The 20,406-nt window shown below is 38.8% G+C and overlaps 1 protein-coding gene across 5 annotated transcripts in view; it reads right to left on the bottom strand.

Moving 5' to 3' along the window:
• wdr7 (WD repeat domain 7) overlaps positions 1–20,406 on the bottom strand; it is a 109,563-nt gene that overhangs the window by 82,267 nt on the left and 6,890 nt on the right. For all 5 annotated transcript variants that reach the window (XM_088071495.1, XM_088071497.1, XM_088071498.1 and 2 more), the window contains 6 exons: positions 13,192–13,339; positions 12,340–12,455; positions 12,061–12,193; positions 10,723–10,943; positions 9,028–9,223; positions 6,654–6,868 (listed from right to left, as the gene is read on the bottom strand). In XM_088071495.1, the coding sequence (XP_087927621.1) occupies positions 6,654–6,868; positions 9,028–9,223; positions 10,723–10,943; positions 12,061–12,193; positions 12,340–12,455; positions 13,192–13,339 (1,029 nt within the window). The remainder of the gene's footprint in view (positions 1–6,653; positions 6,869–9,027; positions 9,224–10,722; positions 10,944–12,060; positions 12,194–12,339; positions 12,456–13,191; positions 13,340–20,406) is intronic.

Consider the following 20,406-nt stretch of genomic DNA (forward strand, 5'->3'; position numbering starts at 1 on the left):
ACATTCCCAGACATCGGCTGTAAGTGAAACCTCACCACTTGACTGGAAAAGTTCAATACCACTTAGTATTGGGTTACTTTGGTCAATAAAAAATGTAGTGAAAAAGACAAAAATGTAGTGTAGTGGTACCAATACACAGCCCTAACTGCCAACAAACATATTTAAAAAAAAACACTTCAGAGAATATTGACTTAAATTAGTCATCCCTTTTAACACAAACTGTCATTCACGCACACACACAACACACACACAATTATCCATTAATTGCCACCAATACTCCCACACCGCTCGATTTTAATTGTATTAGCAGACACCTGTGTGGAGCCGTATGTAGAACAGTACTGTTTGTTTACATGTTAATGACCTGATGGCTGCAATCAGGCAGGAGAGGAGGGAAAAAACAGGAGGGACGGGTGATTAAGGGAAGAAAGAAGTGAGGAAATAAAGAGAAACAAAGGGGCAGAAGAGGATATTAATCCGTTTCTTGCAGGACTTTTTATTTATGGGGCCAAACTCTTGCAACTGTTTCCCTCTGAGGGCAAAAACGCCCAAAAATCATCTTTAAAAAATGAATATTTTTAGTATTTGTATGTGTTGTGCTGTACTTTGTGGCTTAAGAAACACTGTTTTTTAAGCTCTCATACTGTTAAAGCTTGTGGGATTGAAGTGGATGTGAGAGAGATGGAGAGAGAACAATAATTAGCCGTGGAGACTCCTGACTGACCGAGACACACAATACACCTGCAGCTGACACACACACACACACACACACACACACACACACACACACACACACACAAAGCGACACAGAGGAGCAGCATCACAGGAAAATCGCCCCTGAGGGTGTGCAGCGTGTGAGCGTCCAAATGAGAGGTGAGAAAAGTCGGTTGCAAATTAAGGTACAAACTTCATCTACACAATGCTGCTCCTGTTTTGTTGTTTTGCCTCCTGCACAGATAATTTATTAATTCACTCAAAGAGCTGACTTATTCCAGCTCAAATCTTTTCAACAAAAACGTCCAACAGAAGACTGCGTCTGCGCTGTGGTCACCGAGCGCACGCCGACACCTCTGAACGCTGTAAACTGGCCTCAGTCGCCACAGCAAACACTGCTTGTTTAGTTAGATGTGTCAGATTTTTAGCTGGAAAGTCGAGACATTTGTGTCTCATTCCCATGTTCCACTGTCAGTGTGTCGTCAGTGTGTTTGCAGTGTGTGTGTGTGTGTGTGTGTGTGTGTGTGTGTGTGTGTGTGTGTTGTTTTGGTGGATGAACACTGCCATCTAAAGGCAACCTGCCACACTGCACACAGAGGACATCACACACATGCATGTTACTGATAAAGAAGCCAAAACTGATGTTGTGTTTTTATGTCAATCTGATTATTCAAGCCAAATTAATTCTCAAATTTGGAAAATTTTATCTTTGGGATCTCGTCAGTTCACCACACCACCAAGCTGCAATAATTTGCCGTTTAGCCGATTAGTTGATTTTAAAAAAATGATTTGTGAACTATTTTGACAGTCAGTCCACCTTTTCAGTCATTTTTTAAGCAAAAATGTCAAACATTTGCTGGTTTCAGCCTCTTAAATGTGAGAATTGGCTGCTTTTCTTTGTAATTTTTGTTTAAAAAAAAAAATTAAGAGTCTTCTGGTTTTGGATTGCTGGTTGAACAAAAGAAGCAATTTTAAGATATCACTAGGTTTTGGGAAGTAGTCACAAGCATTTTTCACATTTTTTTTTAACAATTGGAAGATTAATAGTTGATTGAAATAATAGTAAGCTGCAGCACAACTGCATCAGGTAGGGAGATACACGCACATGGTCTCTTTTTTAAAAAAAACTGACATTTCAATTTTAATTTTTTATCTATGCACACACCCACACACACACACACACACTGTCCTATAGCTCCTGGGCAGTAGGTCTAAAGGTCATCGTCCTGCAGGGCCCTTCTGGCAAACACCACTGGAGTCCAAGGGACATACACACACACACACGCACACGCACACACACACACACACACACACACACACACACACACACACACACACACACACACACACACACACACACACACACACACACACAGACTGCATACATAAAGAAAATCCTCTATAATTTCTGTAACCTGGTACAGGCAGATGCATAAGAGAATGACGTCTCACTAGTGAAGTCAGTAAACTACGCTACAGAATTTGGTGAAAAGATAAACTTAAAATAAAAATCTAAGCTCCACTGACATTTGGACAATTTTGACTTCAGAAAATGCATGTTTTTATTTCCTGTTGTTTCAGACTGTTGCCTCCTGTATGACATTATGTGTAGTTTTTGGGATTTAAAGACGCAGATGGCCATGTGAGCTGGTGGAAGGCTTTTAAAGGGAAAAGTCAGTCCCTTCTTTTGCGGTGCACCACCACGGGACCTTGTTTCAAAATAAATGTGTATGGTCGTCAACAGCGAGAGACAAATAATTCCCTGATCCCGTTTGAATTTTGCCATGGATTACACATTCGAGATTAAGAGATAATTCTGCAAGTCTGTTTTTCATTGTTGTGATGAAAGCGACTTTTTACAGTAAAGAGAAAAAAAACTTAGGGAACCGGTCCCGTTCTGGTTCCCGCAAGTTATTTTCACCCTCAGGACCCCACCTGAGGATCTGAGGCTGCACGTTGGCTCATAAGGGGTCGAAATTTCAGAAACGTAATTTTTAAAATAATTCTAAAACAGACAGGGAGCCAGTGGAGGGAAGCCAGGATAAGAGTGATGACGTCCTTTAAAACTAGTGAGAAGCCGAGCTAAAGCTAATATATAACGATATCGATGACGTGCCAATATTATCGTGCATCCCCGGTCCAAAACCCAAAGATGTTCAGTTTATTTTGTCTTTATAATGAGAAACTTTCTCAAAATAAGGACTAACTTATCTTAAAACAATGAAAGGCAATACTAATTAAGTATTTTGAGAATGTTTTTTATTTTTCAAAAAGCTTTTTTTTTATAGTATTTTATTAGATTTTATTTTATTTTATTTTATCTATTTATTTAGAGATATACCGAGCCATTATTTTGGGAAGGTTTCTCATTAAAATTACAAACAGGATCTTTTTTTTCATCAGATTAGTTAAAATAAGTTTTCATATATTTGAGATCTTCAAACCAGCAAATGTGAAAAATGTTGATTTGTAGATTGAATTGTGGCCAATTCATTTTCAGTCGATCGACTAATTTTTTCAGTTTCTACTTTATTTTTTTTCCTCTGTGTGTCACAAACACATCCACACATCGGCAGCTTCGACAAACCCGCCGGAGGACGAGCTCAAAGTCACACATCGACTCTCTCGCACACAAACTGAAATGTGAGCAACAACAACAACAAACATCAGCTGTAAACACACACAGACGGAGGCCCGGAGCTGCTGGCTGTGATGTTTGGGTTGATAGTCTGACATTTCACGGTCATTATCCGTCATTACACGCAGCAGGGGAGCACACACTCTCACACACACTGAGAATAGTGGGTGGTTTTGACCCATAATTTGAGTAGATATGAGAGAGATGGCACAGAGGCGGGAGGCAGAGAGCAGAACAACAGTGATGTATTTCTGATTGAACAGGGAGAAAAGATTGCAGCTGTTGTGTGCTGTTGGCCTTTTCAGAAAGGAGCTGTGATTATGGGCATTTATGGCAGGAAAAACCCGGGAGACACCTACAATAAACCCAACGCACAGAGGCAAAAAAAAAGGAAAAGCACAAAGGTTATCTGGAGGAAGAGAAAAAGACGAAAAGGACAAAGCCAACAAACGGATTCAAACTACAAAAGTCAAACTGTACTAACGCTGTTGAGACACTAAATAATTCAGAGCGTTTGTTTTCTGTGCCGGGAGGCCCAGGTGGGCGGGGTTTAGTCCGTCAGGGCAGATCAGATCATCCGAGTCTGACAAGTGAAGCTGTGATCATCCGAGAGGTCGACACTCTCGAGCCGCTCCACATAAACGACTGACGCTACTTTTGATTTGTCAGAAATGTGGCTACTATTTTATGAATGAAAACGAACAGAGGACAGAACCCAACTTTACTGATATATTTACTGATGTATATAAGACAACAAACATCTTGTGTCACGTATATTTATTAGATTAAAAACTCCAAATATGATTAAACTGTCCAGGTCGAGCAAAAATAGGAGAGGGAATCGGGCCTGGAGATATTTGAGGCTGACATGAATGATATTTGTGAGGGTCAGACGAGAACCACCAACTCAAGATCCTGGCGGGAGTCTACTGGAGAGAAACATAATACGATTTTGTGACTCCAAAATTGAAATTTATACAGGGTCCTCGGGGGCAGAATGAATGCTGGTGGCTGCGCAGTAAATCACTGTTTTTCTAGGGGGCGCCAGGGGGGCTGCGGAAACTTTGAGAGAAAAAATGGGGAATATTGAAAAGAAAAAGAAAAAAAAGCTGATATTCTATATTAAAAGCACAAACCCTGCTTTTAGTGACGGTGCTGCTGTAACAAATGTGTATCTTTGTGTGAATAATGAACTCAGTCGCTCTACATTAAGTTAACAAACTGTCTTTGAAACAACTCTGATGCAGATCTCAAAGTTCAACTTGTTGCACTGCAGTCAGAGTGGTTTTACACAAAAAATCCTGCACTGTCCGGATAAGACGGCGTTTTGGTCCGGACCTGGACCGAGGTCCACCAGTGGGTGGTGCTTGATCTAGAGCCAGTGTTTGGTTTGTCTGTTCCAGGCTACCGTACAAACAATGCGGTGCAAAATGGCAATCTCTGCAGACGAGGACTCACTCGCTATGACGGCTCATTCTGAGGTAACAAAACACAACTCTTCTTATTTTTCAGGTGATTATACATTTAAAAAATCACACTTATTATATTCCATATCTGACAATAAATGCCCTAAATCCTACACACTGGACCTTTAATAAGAAGGAGTAAAAAGTAAGCACTGCATATTTGATGCAACTAACATTCTTAAATACTCATAAATATTCATCAAAAAACAATTACACCTAATTAAATAACATTAAATTATATATATATATATATATATATATATATATATATATATATATATATATATATATATATACACAGAGTAATGGACCGTAAGTCTGTTCTGTAACAGAGACTCGCGTGTTTTTACATTTGTATGGATTTCTAAAGTCCATCTCAAAGAAAAGAAACACTGCACTTCTTTTTTCATCATTTTGACATTTAAGATAGTTCATCCTTCCCTGGGAGACACCGGTTGTGTCTCTCTCTGTCTCTCTCGGTGGCTGTAGTGTTGACCTTTGGTTTGTCGAGTTTTAATTGGTCTCTGACTTTGGTCAGAGATGACCAGCCGCTGTGTGAGTGTGTGTGTGTGTGTGTGTGTGTTTGCAGAGGTGTGTATTAAAAGTATTGTTTGTTTGCTGATGAATGACAAAAAAAGAGAAAAGACATGAAAGAGACACAGAAATCAGTTCAAGCATCAGAAGTCAGTAGAGCGACGACTTCTGATAAAACTAGACGTGCCTCGATTCCACCGGCAGCACGTCAATGACGCTGTTTTGCTCTTTCCTCCACACGGCTCTATATCCCACCGGGAGCGTCCGAGAGCCTTTCAGACGCAGAGCGCCCTGCTGGCTGAGATTATTTTGTCATTTTTCATTTATTTTGTGGTCATTTTTCCTTGATTTTTGTGACTTTACCATAGCTGAGTGGGCTGCATGTATAAATGCTTTCTTCATGTGTTTACCCATATCGTTGTGCTGCAGCCGACAGTCCAGCCAGGAACTAAGTACATCAAAAAATTTTGGTCGTGTTTTAGTCAAAAAACATGTTCATCTTGATAATTATACAGATCAGTATTACAAAAAAATCTATACATAGATGATTAAGGATATGTGGCTGTGTTTGGTTAAAAATATATTCATCTTAATAATTATACAGATAAATAATTATTTAATTAAAAATTAAATAGATATGTAGGAGATTTTTGTGTTTTTGTTCAAATTCAATGCTGTTCTTAATTATGATCTATTTTCTCTCTATTTCATGCACAGTGCCTGTTAGCAGGAGCATTAATTCTCCTGCTGGACATAATACAGAGGGCTGGAGAAGGAGCAGATACAGTTGATGTAATATTAGTTAACCCTTTAAAACCTGGGAAATTTGGCTTGATTTCTTTGTAATGAACAAGAGATGACCTTGAAATTAGCAAGAAATTAGTAAAAACTACAAAAATATTACCTGAAAATTAGCATAAAACAAAACAAAAAAAAACAGGAAACTAAAAAAAAAAAACAGCAAAATAACCTGAAAAATTCTGCTAAAAATTATAATTAATCTGCAAAATAATTTTATATATATAATTGTGATAATTCTAAATATAGTTTTCTGGATATATTTCCCCAGCTTTAAAAAAAATCTAAATCCTCTATTTTTTTGCGATTTCCAGGACATCTCTCTCCCAGTTGCTTGTCTTTTCCCCATGTTTTCGAAAGGGTTTGCTCCGGGTTCAAAGGTTTAAATACATGTGAAAGCCGTCTGAACGCCGTCTGTTTTTTTTGATTCTCATGAAAAAAAAGTGCCCCAAGTCAGACTTCAACACAGGAAAATTTGTTATTGCTAAAAAAATGATCTGTACCTTATCGGCGTTGTCTGCAGCCAGCAGGTTGGTGGCGAGCGTCTGCAGTTTGTGCTGAGCCATGTTCTTCAGGGCCGCCAGGCTGCGGCGAGTCATCGCCTGCTTCAGGTTCACAGCCGAGTGGCTCAGAGCGTCCACGGTGGCCGGAGCCAGCTCGTCACAGGCGTTCAGGATCTCCACCGCCGTTATGCCCATCACACAACGGTCCAAGGCCCCTGGAAACACAAAGAAAGCTTTTGCTCTGGCTCTGATGGCTGATCCGACAGGTGCTCTTGGTTGAGGCAGGTAAAAGATTACAAGTATTGTATCCTAATTTTTATGTAAACAAACTGGTCTGAAACCATTAAAGCATGCAAAGCTGGGGCCAGATTCTAACAAGGAGTCAAAAGTTTGGTCTCTCAGCAACTCCTGTCCAGATAAACATGGCTGTTTCCTCAGATACTCTTGGTCCAAAGAAGATAAATCCTACTGATTTTGGTGACTTCATGACCTTTTTTCTGGTGGTACCATCAGGAAATATTTCCACACAAATGCAAAAAGCATCGCATAGTATCACGACAGAATTAAAGAACAAATTAAAAGAATTAAAGAAGTTACTGATTCTGCCAGCTTTATCTCCGCGGGCAGATTATTTCAAAGCCGAGGGGCCCTGATGCCAAAAACATGGTCACCTCGATTTTGGATTGACCTCACACAAGGATCTAAGGCTGTGAACTGGCTCATAAGGGATCAAGATTTCTGTTATGTAGCTTGGGGCCAGACCCAGACGAGCTTTAAAAACGATCAGCAAAATCTTACAATCAATTCTAAAACAAACAGGGAGCCTGTGGAGGGAAGCGACGACTGGGGTGATGTTATCTCGTCTGTTAAAACCTGTGTAAAGCCGAGCTGCTGCAATCTGAACGTCGGAGGCGGGAGAGTGATTTTTGATTAATTGGGGAGAGGAAGGATTAATAACGTATTAATTAATAACGTTTTAATTACTTTTTTTCCAGGTCTGAGTGTGAGAGCATAGATTTAATTCTGGAGGTTAATTAGAGGAAGCAGGACTGGAAAACTGAAAATGAACAGTCTTAATACATAATTGTGATCTTAACATTAATCAAAATAATCACGATTATTATTTTGGTCACAATCAAGCAGCCCCAGCGTCTACATACTTTTGGCCACGCGGTGAACCAAGACAAACAAAAAAAAGTTTGACTTCAGTCCTCTTTTGTTTGTTCTCTCTCTCTTAATTCCTCTCACACACTCACTCTCTGTCTCCATCAGTTTTCTCTTCTTGTCCTCTATTTCTATCAATCCTCCAATCTCTCTCTCTCTCTCACAGTGTCTCCCTCTGTTTGTCTCAGTATCATCTATTGTCTCCTAAATATGATTCAGGTCACAGACAGTCTTCACCGTCTCCGACAGCTTCACAGAAACACAGAGAGAGAGGGAGGCATCATTAGCTGACAGCTGACATCAGTATTGGCTCTGCTATTGAGTGAGAGAAGAAGTGCCATTATACCTGTGTGTGTGTGTGTGTGTGTGTGTGTGTGTGTGTGTGTGTGTGTGTGTGTGTGTGTGTGTGTGTGTGTGTGTGTGTGATGAAGGGCCTGTGAGCTATGTCCCTATTACATGTCCAACGCCTGAATACACACACACCTTCCTTAATTTCACACTTAGCTACCCTGCAATCTCCCAGCACTACAACTCATTCAGGTCACACACACACACACACACATACACAGAGAGAGAGAGAGAGAGAGACACACACACACACACACACACACACACACACACACACACACACACACACACACACACACACACACACACACACACACACACACACACACACACACACACACACACACACACACACACACACCTGGTCCTTTGCAGTGGCCAGTCATCACTCACGCTAACGTTACCTCTGTGCTGTGCCACATACAGTACATGTTTACTGTAAACGACTAGACGGAAGAGAGAGGGCGCAGAGGAGTCAGAGGAGAAATTTAAGAAAAAACTTTAACGTGTTGAAAGTTCACAAACATCCAAACAACACAAAAACAGGTGCTGGACAAGAGATAATATAAGAGAAGAATATACAAAGTCCCTGCAGTTGACTATGCTCCCATAAATATTTAATTCAATTAACAATGGGGTGACGTTTCGAGCTACATAAACATCACCTTGATGGTAACTGAATTAAATTATTTGGACATGTGACAGAAATGTGGAAAATCTGCATGCAAATTTCCAATAACAACTATGCAAATTATCCACATTTCATTTGCCAGAATAAAAAAAAATGTTAATGAGGCCCAGCAAGTTTCCTCCTCATGTCTGAGGGGTAATGATGTGCTGCTTGTCATTACTGGATTCTCACCCGTGTCCATCTGCCAGACGTAGACGGAGCCGTCCGAGCATCCCACCACCAGGTAGTCGTCTGCCGGACGCCACTTGATGACCTGGATGGGGAAGAGGTGTCGTGACGCCAGCATGATGCACTTCCTCTCCCGGAGGCTGAGCAGGCCGACAGAGTGGTCGCTGGCCACCGAGCAGACGCAGTGCTGCACCCGAGTCTGCAGAGGAGACACAGCAGGAAAAACGATCAAGAGAAACTGAACCTGAGAACAAAATGCAATGTCACTGATGAGATAGAACTGAAACAACTTCTTGAATCCAAACCTTTGAATATTATTTTAGGATTAGCTCTGAAAAATATTAGAGCCGCAAGAATATTTCACTGACTTGTTGACACTTTGAGACCTGAGCATTTGGGTAGATGTCCTTCAAAAACATAGGTTAATTTACATGACCCCCAAAAAAAATCTGGTTAAAAAAATAAAAAAATAAAAAATAAATAAAAAACAAGGATATACCAGAAAAAAAGTGTTTAAAATAAGAGGAATAATTCTGTAATTTCTGATGGTAATTTTCACCTAGCTTCTTTAAAAACAATTATCCAAATCTACTATTTGCTTTCTTGCTTTGCTGATTAACTTTTCACTCATGTTTTCAAACGAAAGCAAACCACTTGTGTCAGATTTTGTCGGTTAAAATAGTTGTGAGGGTGTCTGAACACAACACAAGAAAAGTGAAGACAGTCCATGTTTCAAAGGGTTAATAAATGGACTATTAAATCCAGTGGCTGGTGCTTTCGGCAGCAGATAACTACTCACTTTGTGACCCTCACAAGTGTTGCTGGAAATATCACATCATCAATGCTAGTGAAGTTAGCTAAACGTAATGATTTCTGTAAACTTAAAACTGAATTTCTTTCTGTGCAGCCCTCATTCTCCCTAAATTTGTACTCAGTCATCAAAACTATCTAACACCTATATTAGATACAGGACAGGAGCATTTTTCTGTCAAATATAGTCAAGGCTGCCTTTCTTACAGATGAAAAGATTATCTAATGAAAGACAAAGAAAAGTGAATTTCATTAGTTTACCTCAAACTGAACTCAACATTATTCTAAAAGTCTTTCTCCTGCAGTATTTATGCTTCCAAAGTGGCGACGGTTTTATAGCAGAGAAGCTGTTTGTTGTAACAGGACAGTAATGGAACATGCATTAGTGATAACTTCTCAGAGAAAGACAAAAATAACTTTTGAAATATTTAAAAAACTTTTTTAAAAAATGAAGATTTCAATGTAGAAGTAAACATTCAAAACATAAAATGTCTTAATTAAAGCTTGTATCTGATGCCGCCAAGTCCAGCTCAAATGACAAAACAGCGTCTGACATCTCATCTCCATGGCAACAACAGGATTCTGACCATTTGATCTGAATGTCAACATTATGTTTTTTTGGTTTAATGGGCGAATGTGTGTGTGCATTCAACATCCGACCATAACAACACAATGTCATTAAGGTTTTTACCAACAATGACATCACCTGGTAACATTTAAATCTAATGTCAGCAACATTAACAAGCTCTTTCAGGACATTCATCACTCAGATGCAAACAAAAAGAGCAAAAGAATCGAGCCAAAGAAAAAACAAACAGAGCTGTCCTGTTTGTGACAAGAAAAAAAACGACAAAAGAAACGTAAGACACATGAAGCTTTATGTCTTACGCTGCAGTTTTCCGGCGGCACGATGAGCTGGGTGATCTCTCCTCCGTGGACACAGAAAATGTGCTTCATCTCTCCGGTGAAAATGTCCCAGACGATGACGGAGAAGTCCACTCCTCCGGACACCAGCGAGCGCTGGTCGTAGCGGGGCGAGATCTGGTACGGATACAGGACGCATGTCACCTTGTTCCGGTGACCTCGCAGGGTGCGATGGGGCGGCCAGCCTGCGGGACGGACGAAGACAACAGTCAGAATGGACACTTTTCAATTTTATTCTTGTTTTCTTTTATTAAGGTCTTTAAGGAATACTTCACCACCCCAATGATCATATGTATATCAATTCCTCACTCTCTGCTTTGTTGAATTTATAAAAAAAACTGCTAATTTTTTTTTACTTTTGCAGAGAAGTCAGAAGCTTAATTATTATCCATTTCCCACCAAAATTACCACCTGCATGTGGGTTTTTCAAACATGGGTATACCCTCTAAATATGGGCAATAGGCTGCATTCCCACTGCCAGTGAACACAGCGCTGCAGCCATAGTCTGCCTTTCTGTCAGCTGGCCTGTGTGTGTGTGGGTTGTTTTGTTGGTGTGTCCGTGTGACATCACGGACAAGAAGGAGAACATGTAAACAGTACAGAGCAGCAGGAACAGAGGTCTGTGAAAACTTTTCAGTGGTTTCTTCTCTTTATATATCTTTCTTTTTCAGTCTCTTTCAAACTCGATGCGGACTAACTTGGAAATAAAGTTTGAGTGCAGCTTAGGAGGAGACGGAGAGTAATTAGTGTCGGCATAACACTGCATCTCGCCAGTTAAGGAGCTGAAATTAGTAAATTCACCTGGTTTGGAGTCGGAGGTGACAAAAACCCGTGTTTACTGCAAAGTCAATGCCAATCATATGCTTTCTCATTGCATTAAAAAGCCAGATTAGCGAGTGTTAGTGGGTTTTTGTGCAGTGGGATTGAGGCTTATAAAATCCATCCCCTCTGCTGTAGATGGAACTGTTGAAGAAAAGATCTGTTTAGGATATATATATATATATATATATATATATATATATATATATATATATATATATATGCAAGATCATCTGGCAACTACGCCATCATCATGAGTGCAGGAATTTACCCTGATTAATCATAAAGTGAGAAGGAGTTGTTATTTTTTCAATTTATAGTGATGTGAACACAAAACAGACCTGAAATAAAAGGCAACAATGTATCACTTCTTTCCTTAGACCACAATAAATGAACTGATCTAGTTCATGACAGCACTCATTGAAGTTTAAGTGACAGCAATAGTTTTAATAATTTATTATTGTCCCTCCCTTCCTCTCTCACCTCTCCTGAGCATGTGTTCGCCCTGCAGCAGCTGGACGATGGCGGTCTGAGTTGCAGGAACCAGGATGATGCTGCCGTCTTCTCTCCCGCACACCAGGCGACCCTGAGACGGGATGTACACGCTGGCGGTCACCTGAGAAAACAACACATAACACAAAGAATTTCCTTCAGATTACCGTGTCCTGAAATAAAATCATTTGATTGCACTGATAAACAGATTCTCAGGAAATAACGGAAACCCTGCTAAAAAACCAAGTGTGACGTTGTTGGGTTTCGAACCTTGATGGGTCCGTCTTTTCCAGGCAGAGTGCTGAGCTGGTCGATGATCCCTGCAGACACGGGGGTCAACTTATCAAACGCCTCCTGGAGACTGATGGTGGACGACACCTGCAGCTCTGCACAGAGACAGAAGAGAGACACAGTCAAAACCAGAGAGAGACACCTTATTCTTTTAGACACAAGTCTGAATTTATTTCCTCTCTTGTAATGTTGAATTAACATTGGTATATGTTTATTGGGTTAGGGTTAGGGTTAGGGTTCATGATCGTATTATTTCTTTTCTGTTGAAATTGTGAAAAGATGAACCACAGCAGGTTTCGGTTTTGTTTTTGTCAGCTGTGAATAAAGTGTGTTTTATGTTCATAAAATTACTGTTTATTTAAATGAAGTCTGGTGGGTTTGGTGATGGCGAAAAGAGTTTTTCTCTTCCACAAAAAGGTCTGTCTCTGTAGGGATCTTTTCTGTAATGTTGTCAGATGTCAAGTATAAAAATCTCAGCCTCTGTGGGAGAAAAAGCACTTTTAGTCGACGTATACTGATGGTGCAATATCAATATCAAACAGTCATCTCCATGAGTCACTTAGACACAAAAAAAATGGAAAAACATGATCCACGTTGAAAAACGTAATCTTTATCGATTACTAAGAGGGTCTACCAAAGAAAAAAAATTGCTCTTATCATCTTTTGAACATTTCCTACATAAATAAGAATATTTTTGTAAAACTAGCATTTTAATAAAGATCTTTCTGTAGCGTCACTGTACTAACACTAGTAGATCTGCATGTTTTTGCAGCTTATCAAGACCAACAGAGCAGCAGCAACTCCTCTGTAGGAAAATGACTGTCATGTTACCTGCAGCGGTCGACAGCGGCTGCAGAGGCGAGGTGTCCGGGATGCTCCACAGGGACAGTCTGCCCGCTGAGTCTCCCTGGATCAGCAGCTTATGGAAGGGCTCCCGTCGGCCGAAAAAGAAGTGAGTCACAGGAGGACAGATCAGGAGCTAGAGGGCGACGTAAGAAAAAGAAACAAATCAACATCTGAAACCATGAAGCCCCAAAAATTCCCAAATAACACCTACATGTGTCGTGTTTGGGGAAAAATCATCAGAGCATATTCTTCTTAACAAACATTGCTTTTTTCCCCTTAGAGATGGATGTAAGTTTAGTTTTTTCATGCCATATTTGTTCTTAGTTTGAGAGATGTGAAGCTGAAATGTTTGGTTTTTGCTCTCTGGTCGCCTTCATTCAAACAGCAACAAAACACAGCAAACCACACACCTTAAAAGCCTAAACATGACCAACTTTTTTAGCTATACAGTCTTAATCAGCCGCATGCCCTTCACCACATCATCAGGAGGAGTTATTTTTTTATAGTTTTTACCACTGTCCATTCAGCAGCGCGTGAGGTGTTACGCCCGTCCACTGAAGATAATCATGGACAAAATCAAGAGCCATAGACATGAACAGTTGTGTCAAATCTATCACTCTGGATACATGAGAGCCGGACCGCTTTAAACATGACGCAGGAAACTCACCAGGACTCCAGAGTGAAAGTGCAATCAAGTCAGATGAGGTCAGTTAGTGTAAACTGCACAAAGAGGCAATGACTCAGTTATGGAGCAAACTTTGATTCTTTGGATAATTATATATAACAGAGTCCCTACAGCTTAAGGCAGGTGGGAATTCGATGTTTGTAGGACTTTTTAATGCCATTCAGGATGAAATTTCAGACCAGTTTTACTAAAACTAATATTACAGAATAGAAAAACAAAACATGAACTGATATGTGTTACTTAGAGTTGGGGAGAACTTTGCCCAAATATTTATTGTAACATAAAACACGAATATTATGCTACAAGAAATATTTGCATACATTTTGTTTTTTTAAATTTACCAGTTATTTTAGGATTTTACAATGCAAAGTCAGAAAAAAAAATAAAATCCTTTGCATTTTTCTTGGTTTTGAAGTATTAAGTTTAAGACATTTTAATACCAATTAAGGCCTTATTTTTTAAGTAAATACCTTTTAAGATGTTTTAATTCCTTTGAAAGAGTATTTTTTATTTCATTTTTTTCAGGGGAACTGCCATTTCCAAATGGTGTATATCTAAAACATCCCAGTTTGTAAAAAAAATAAATAATAGGACAATCTACTCACAAGAAAGGGGAAACCCCAGGCTAAAGGGTTGTTAATTCAGTGGAAAAGTGCTTAAAGTGTGTTTTACTAAAACCTGTCTCTTAGCTTCAACAATGCACTTGGCTGTTCTGCTTCAGGGTGAATAACAAACAGCAGATGGACCTCAGCAGGAACAGTCTGTTAGTTTGCAGTTTCATGCTGAGGCAGGACCTGGGTAACCTGAAGTCGACACCCTAACTCTTATTCTGAAACCTCCATGGCTTCACCAATGTGACGTTATGACACACAGGTAGAAAGACAAATACTGATTTAAGAGCCTTACTCTGATGAAATCTAGCCTCAAAACTTGCAATATGCAGATGCTAAAACATCCGTATACACGAGACAGAACACATAAAAGTTGATCCAAAGCGGCAACTTCCTAAAAGTTTATCTCTAACAAAAGTGTCGTTATGAATCATTCCCAGGCACTGCTGCCAGGTGAAGGGTAGTGATAATGATGGACGGGATGAAAGCTTGTGAACCTGTGGGCATTTGAAGAGGATGGGCTGCCATCACCACGGCAACTACACATTTTAAAGAAGTACAGAAGCAGGGAATGGCTGAATGTGTACGGTGTTTACGACCATCTGTCAGTTCAGCACATCTGAACGCTGTAGACATCACAGAGAGTATGCAAAGTGCCACCAAATGTTGTTTTTTAAACACACACAAACACACACACACACACACACACACACACACAAACTAAACCACATCTCAATATGAGATGTGCATAAATAAAATCCAACATCTGCGAGTGTTAAAAGTAAACATCAGTAGAAAGGAAGGGCAGAGAAAGAGAGAGAATATCAGTCCAATTGTGTTTGTTTTGATTGGCTCTGTGCTGCAGACGGGTGGAGTTTTTATTGATATATCTGGATTATATTTTGGCAAAAAAATCTAATCTTGAATTGGGTGTGACAATACGAGGTCCAAAATCATTATAAATTTAGGATCATGTATATCACCTCAGCATATCAGTTTTTAATCATTAAGTTACTACAATCACTTCATTATGATGTCACAGCAAAGTTGACCTTTGACTGTTTGGATTTTCATCATTTAATCCCATCAGACTTTTGTGCGAAATTTTGTCATAATTAGTAAATGACTTGTCAAGTTATGACCAAACACATGGGTGTTTATTTTAGGTCACAGTGACCTTTAACCTTAAACTGACAAATTCCAATCAGTCCATCATTAAGCCTAAGTGGACGTTTGTGCCAAATTTGAGGAAACTCCCTAAAGGCATTCTTGAGATATGGCATCCACAAGAGTGAGGCGGACGAAGTCAAAGCGACCTTGAGCACCAAAATCTAATTAAATTGTCCTTGACTAAAGGTGGACGTTTGTGCCAAATTTGAAGAAATTCCGCTCGTAAGATTTCACATTTATGAGACTGAGACATATTAGATCACACTGACCTTGGCGTTTGATGGCCAAAATCTAATCAGTTCATTATCGAGTCCAAGTGGACATTTGTGCAAAATTTAAATAAATTCCCTCAAGGCTTTCTTGAGATATTGCATCCACAAGAGTGAGACGAACAAAGTCATAGTGACCTTGAGCAGCAAATTCTAATCTGTTCGTCCTTGACTCAAGGTAGACGTTTGTGCCAAATTTGAAGAAATTCTCTCAAGGCTTTCTTAAGACAGCATGTTTATGAGAATGACACATATAAATTTACAGTGACCTTGACCTTTAACCACCAAAATCCAATCATTTCAATGTTGAGTCTTAGTGGATGTTTGTGCCAAATTTGAAGAAAATACCACAGGGCGTTCATTAGATATCTTGTTCATGTTGATGGGACAAATGGACAGACAGACAACCCGAAAATGTATGACCTGTAGCTGCAGCTGTCGCCCACTTAAAAGAAAAAGTTTGCGTTAAATAACTATAGGTAATTCGGACAACATTTATTCTTCACAGACAGATCAAACAAACAAGTAAAATTTTGCTAACAGTCACTGAAGAGGTCTCATGGCTGCACACAGAAACACCACTTCCTCTTTTCCTATCTGTACCTGATACTGTATTAAAAATATATATCAAAATATGTAAAAGTAACAACCCTTTTACCTCTTAATCTAAATCTAAATAATCTAATCTAAATATGAATGATAACAAAGTGGTAAAGATAAGGCACCAGTTCAATTCTAAATGTCAAGGTATTCCTATCGACTCCTGTTGTGTATCTTTGGCTCGTCATGAACTCAGGGACTCAGCGGGTCATTATTTTTGTTAAAAAGCAGCTTGGGGACTTTGCATGCATCTTCATCAGTATGAAGACAGATGAGGAGGGTGATGGTGCTTTTGGAGGAGGAGTTTTTGTTTTAGTGGGAGGAGAGCATGAGATCAGGTGAACCAGAATGAGTTCAGTGTCTTAGTCAGACAGGAAGGAAACCAAAGAGAGGAGCAAACAAAACAGGCAGTTCACGTTCAATGTCATCGACTCAGCAGCTTACACTTCTGTTCCTACACTTTGAAAATTAGTCTGAAAGCTATAGTTTGAATTCTCAAACATCTGCAAACGACTGTAATTACTTATTTTAAATAGAATATTTACTTTTAAATTTCTTTTAGCAAACTTACTGACCCAAAGATAATATTTTTTAATTTTCCTGCCAATTATGGCATTCCTCAAGGCTCCTATATTGGCCCACTTTTTAGTAATCATATTATACACAAGTTGTTAGGTTATACAGAACCAACAGACTGGATCGCCCAGGTGTTAAAGTAGGTTTTGCTGCTGCCCCCAGTCACAGTAGTACATTGCTTTTAGGTGGGCCTTTTTTAGGGGGCTAAGAAATAACCAATTGTAGCAGCATTTGGTTAGTGCGGTTACATTTCATGTATGTGACACAGGGGATTTCTACCTGGAAGTTATTATGAGCAAAAGTGATTCGGTCTGTGTTCTCTTTATATCATGGTATCGTATCGTATCGTATCGTATCGTATCATTATCATATTATATTATCTCGTATTGTATTGCATCATATCATATTGTTCTATATTCATGAAATCTAATATTAGGTTTATTAAGTTTCAGAGAAAATGAAAAGACCACATATTTGATCATCAACTTGAAGTTTAAATACAGGCTCTAATTTAGGATAATGGACAATATTATTAACACATTTTCAAATATTATAGATAATATCTGAGCTTGGTTATGTTTTGTAAATTAGCACGAGTCATGATACTGCGAGTGGCAAACCAAAACGTCTTATTTAATCATATTTAGACACACTTTTCAGAATGTATCCTTTCATTTTGTTTCTGAAATGCACCAATGCAGTATGGAGAAGGGTAGAAGTAAAATCAGGCTGACTTCACCTCCCTGTTTATCACCAAGGTGCAGGTTGAATGTGAGCCGCTGAGTGGATGTCTGAGTTTTCATTGCTGTTCTTACAGTTTGCTCCTCTCATCTCAGCTCATTACTTTCTGACTGAGCTGCAAATACAAGAAACCGTTCTTGAAACAAAAACTATTTCAAATTTTCAGCCTTTTTATCCCCAAAGTACGTATTAAGCCTCACACTAATATTAACTCTTAAACCCCATTATCTACATCTGACACCACTTGAAAAGGACCGTACCACATTTTTTTCACAGATTTGAACTTTAAACATTGGTTTGAGTTCATGTCTGCGAAAATCAGAGGTTTAAATTAAAATGTTCAGTGTTAACATTTAGTCAACTCTATTGTAAGGCACTTTATCGTTACATAGCAAACAGTGGTTTGCTGCTACATTAATGCTCTGAATGTCATACACAGGCCCTTTAAGTTATTTGAAAAGCAAAATCATCAAATAATCCCCGTTTTAAGATTCTCCTTTGTGAGGATTGGCTCAATTTTTCTGATTCACATAATTGAAAACTTAATACATCATCTTTGGGTTTCAAAAAAATAAAAAAAGGAGACATTGAACGTATCATCTTTGGCTTTAGGAAGACACACTGACATTTTACCAATTAAATCAAAAAATTAAAATAAAATTATTGGTTTTAAAAATAAAAATCCCATAATGACATATGACAAATGACATATTCAAATACTGTATGTTAAACAGTACTATTAAGAGTGAATAATGTGTAACACATGGGCTAAATTATGCTCAATCACTGGTATGGTCCTTTAAAAATAGTGTAATACTTCACTTTTATTTAATGTTGCTGAAAACTTTGCAACACATGAAAAATGAGCTTGGAATTCATTAATTTGATTTTTTTAAGGTTATATTTCAACTAAAGGTCACTTAAATTGTACACGTGCTGTAATTACGGCCAATTGTTAGCGTTTGCAGCTCAGCCAAAAAGCTGAACCTTCTTCTTCCCGCCGTTTGTAATCAGAGTGCATTTTCTGGGGCTTACTGGTGCCTCTAGAGGCCGGTGGTGGTAATGCAGCTCTGGGGTGTAGAGCTCCAAGTCGCACCCGCTGGCAGGGAGGCACATCACCTCCACAACCACCTCCTCCTCCTCCTCACCTCCTCCTCCTTCCCTCTGAGAGGAGTCAGGAGGTCAAAGGAGGGAGGGGGATGGGCGTGGCAGCATCAGAGGACAAAAAAATAAATAAAAGACATAACAAAAATAACAAAAAGGCACAGACAACAAATAACTACAAGACAATAAATTATAAATACACATATAACAAGAACATACTGAAGGTCCAAAATGAAATCAGAACTACACAGAAGACACAAAACACCAGGGGTCGGGATCAAGCACACGGATTAAACCTGGACATTCAGCATCTGGTTTAAGATTTAAGTCCCAAACAGACAAAAAACAAGCTGCGACGAAGGCCAACTGTCGTGTCGCCTAACGTCACCTTTTTCTCGGCCAAAAATTTGTACTTGCACACAACACAAGTGTAGTCTATAAAGTTCCTGTGAGATTATTCTCTTTACTTTACACCTTTAAAAGATGATGTTAGATTTCAGACTTTTTTAATGCCACTTGTAATCAAATTTAAGACCAAATTTACAGCAGCCAAAATAGACAAACAATTTATTTGGGAAATTTCTGTAACACGAAAACTTTTTTGGTGGCATTCATGCAAGTTTAATTTGGCAGATTTTATATACTTAAAATATTAATGTTTTTATGATAATGATTATGAGTATAATTATTATTATCAGTTTTAATAATAATTTTAATATTAATATTAATAATAATACATTTTTTACTAGTTACTTTTTGATTTTACAATGTCAAAAATAAATTAATTAATAAAATCTAATTTCCAATGTCTGAGAAAAATGTATATAGGATATTTTAATACCAATTAAGGCCTTTTTTAAAATAATTAATTATTCCAGTGCTTTTTAAGACTTTTTAAGGATCTGCAGGAACCCTGTAATCCATGTGCCTGATGTGAGCCCTGATGATCCTAAATTAAATCAAATGCCGTCAATACCAACAAAACAGTTAGACTGCCAACAAAACACCACAGGATAACTACAGCTACGTAACTGCTGAGTGCAGAGCAGCAATTTACAGGATAATTTCATCTAGCATAACTTTATTATATTATTTCAACCTGAAATCAAAAATACATATTTCTTCTCTTATCTGTAGTGCTATTTATCAGTTTAGATAGTTTTGGTGTGAGTTGCAGAGTGTTGCAGATATCGGCCGTAAAGCTGTCTCAGCTCTGCATCTCACACCAAAACAATCGATATCAGCCTTATTAGTTTTTTCAGTTTCGCTCTAGAAATCAACTAATTACAGTTTAACTGAAATAATTTCAGGTTTACTTTTTTGCATCTACGAAATCTCACTTCAAACGTGAAAGTTGGACACAAAGACTTCCAGCAGTTCACTAAACCGCTCTGATCATTTCAGCCCCGCTCATATAGTTAAGATCATTACGAAAAACACAGAG

This window comes from Plectropomus leopardus, chromosome 20, assembly GCF_026936395.1.
Source record: "Plectropomus leopardus strain MGB_pleo_1.0 chromosome 20, ASM2693639v1, whole genome shotgun sequence".
Classification (NCBI taxonomy): domain Eukaryota; kingdom Metazoa; phylum Chordata; class Actinopteri; order Perciformes; family Serranidae; genus Plectropomus; species Plectropomus leopardus.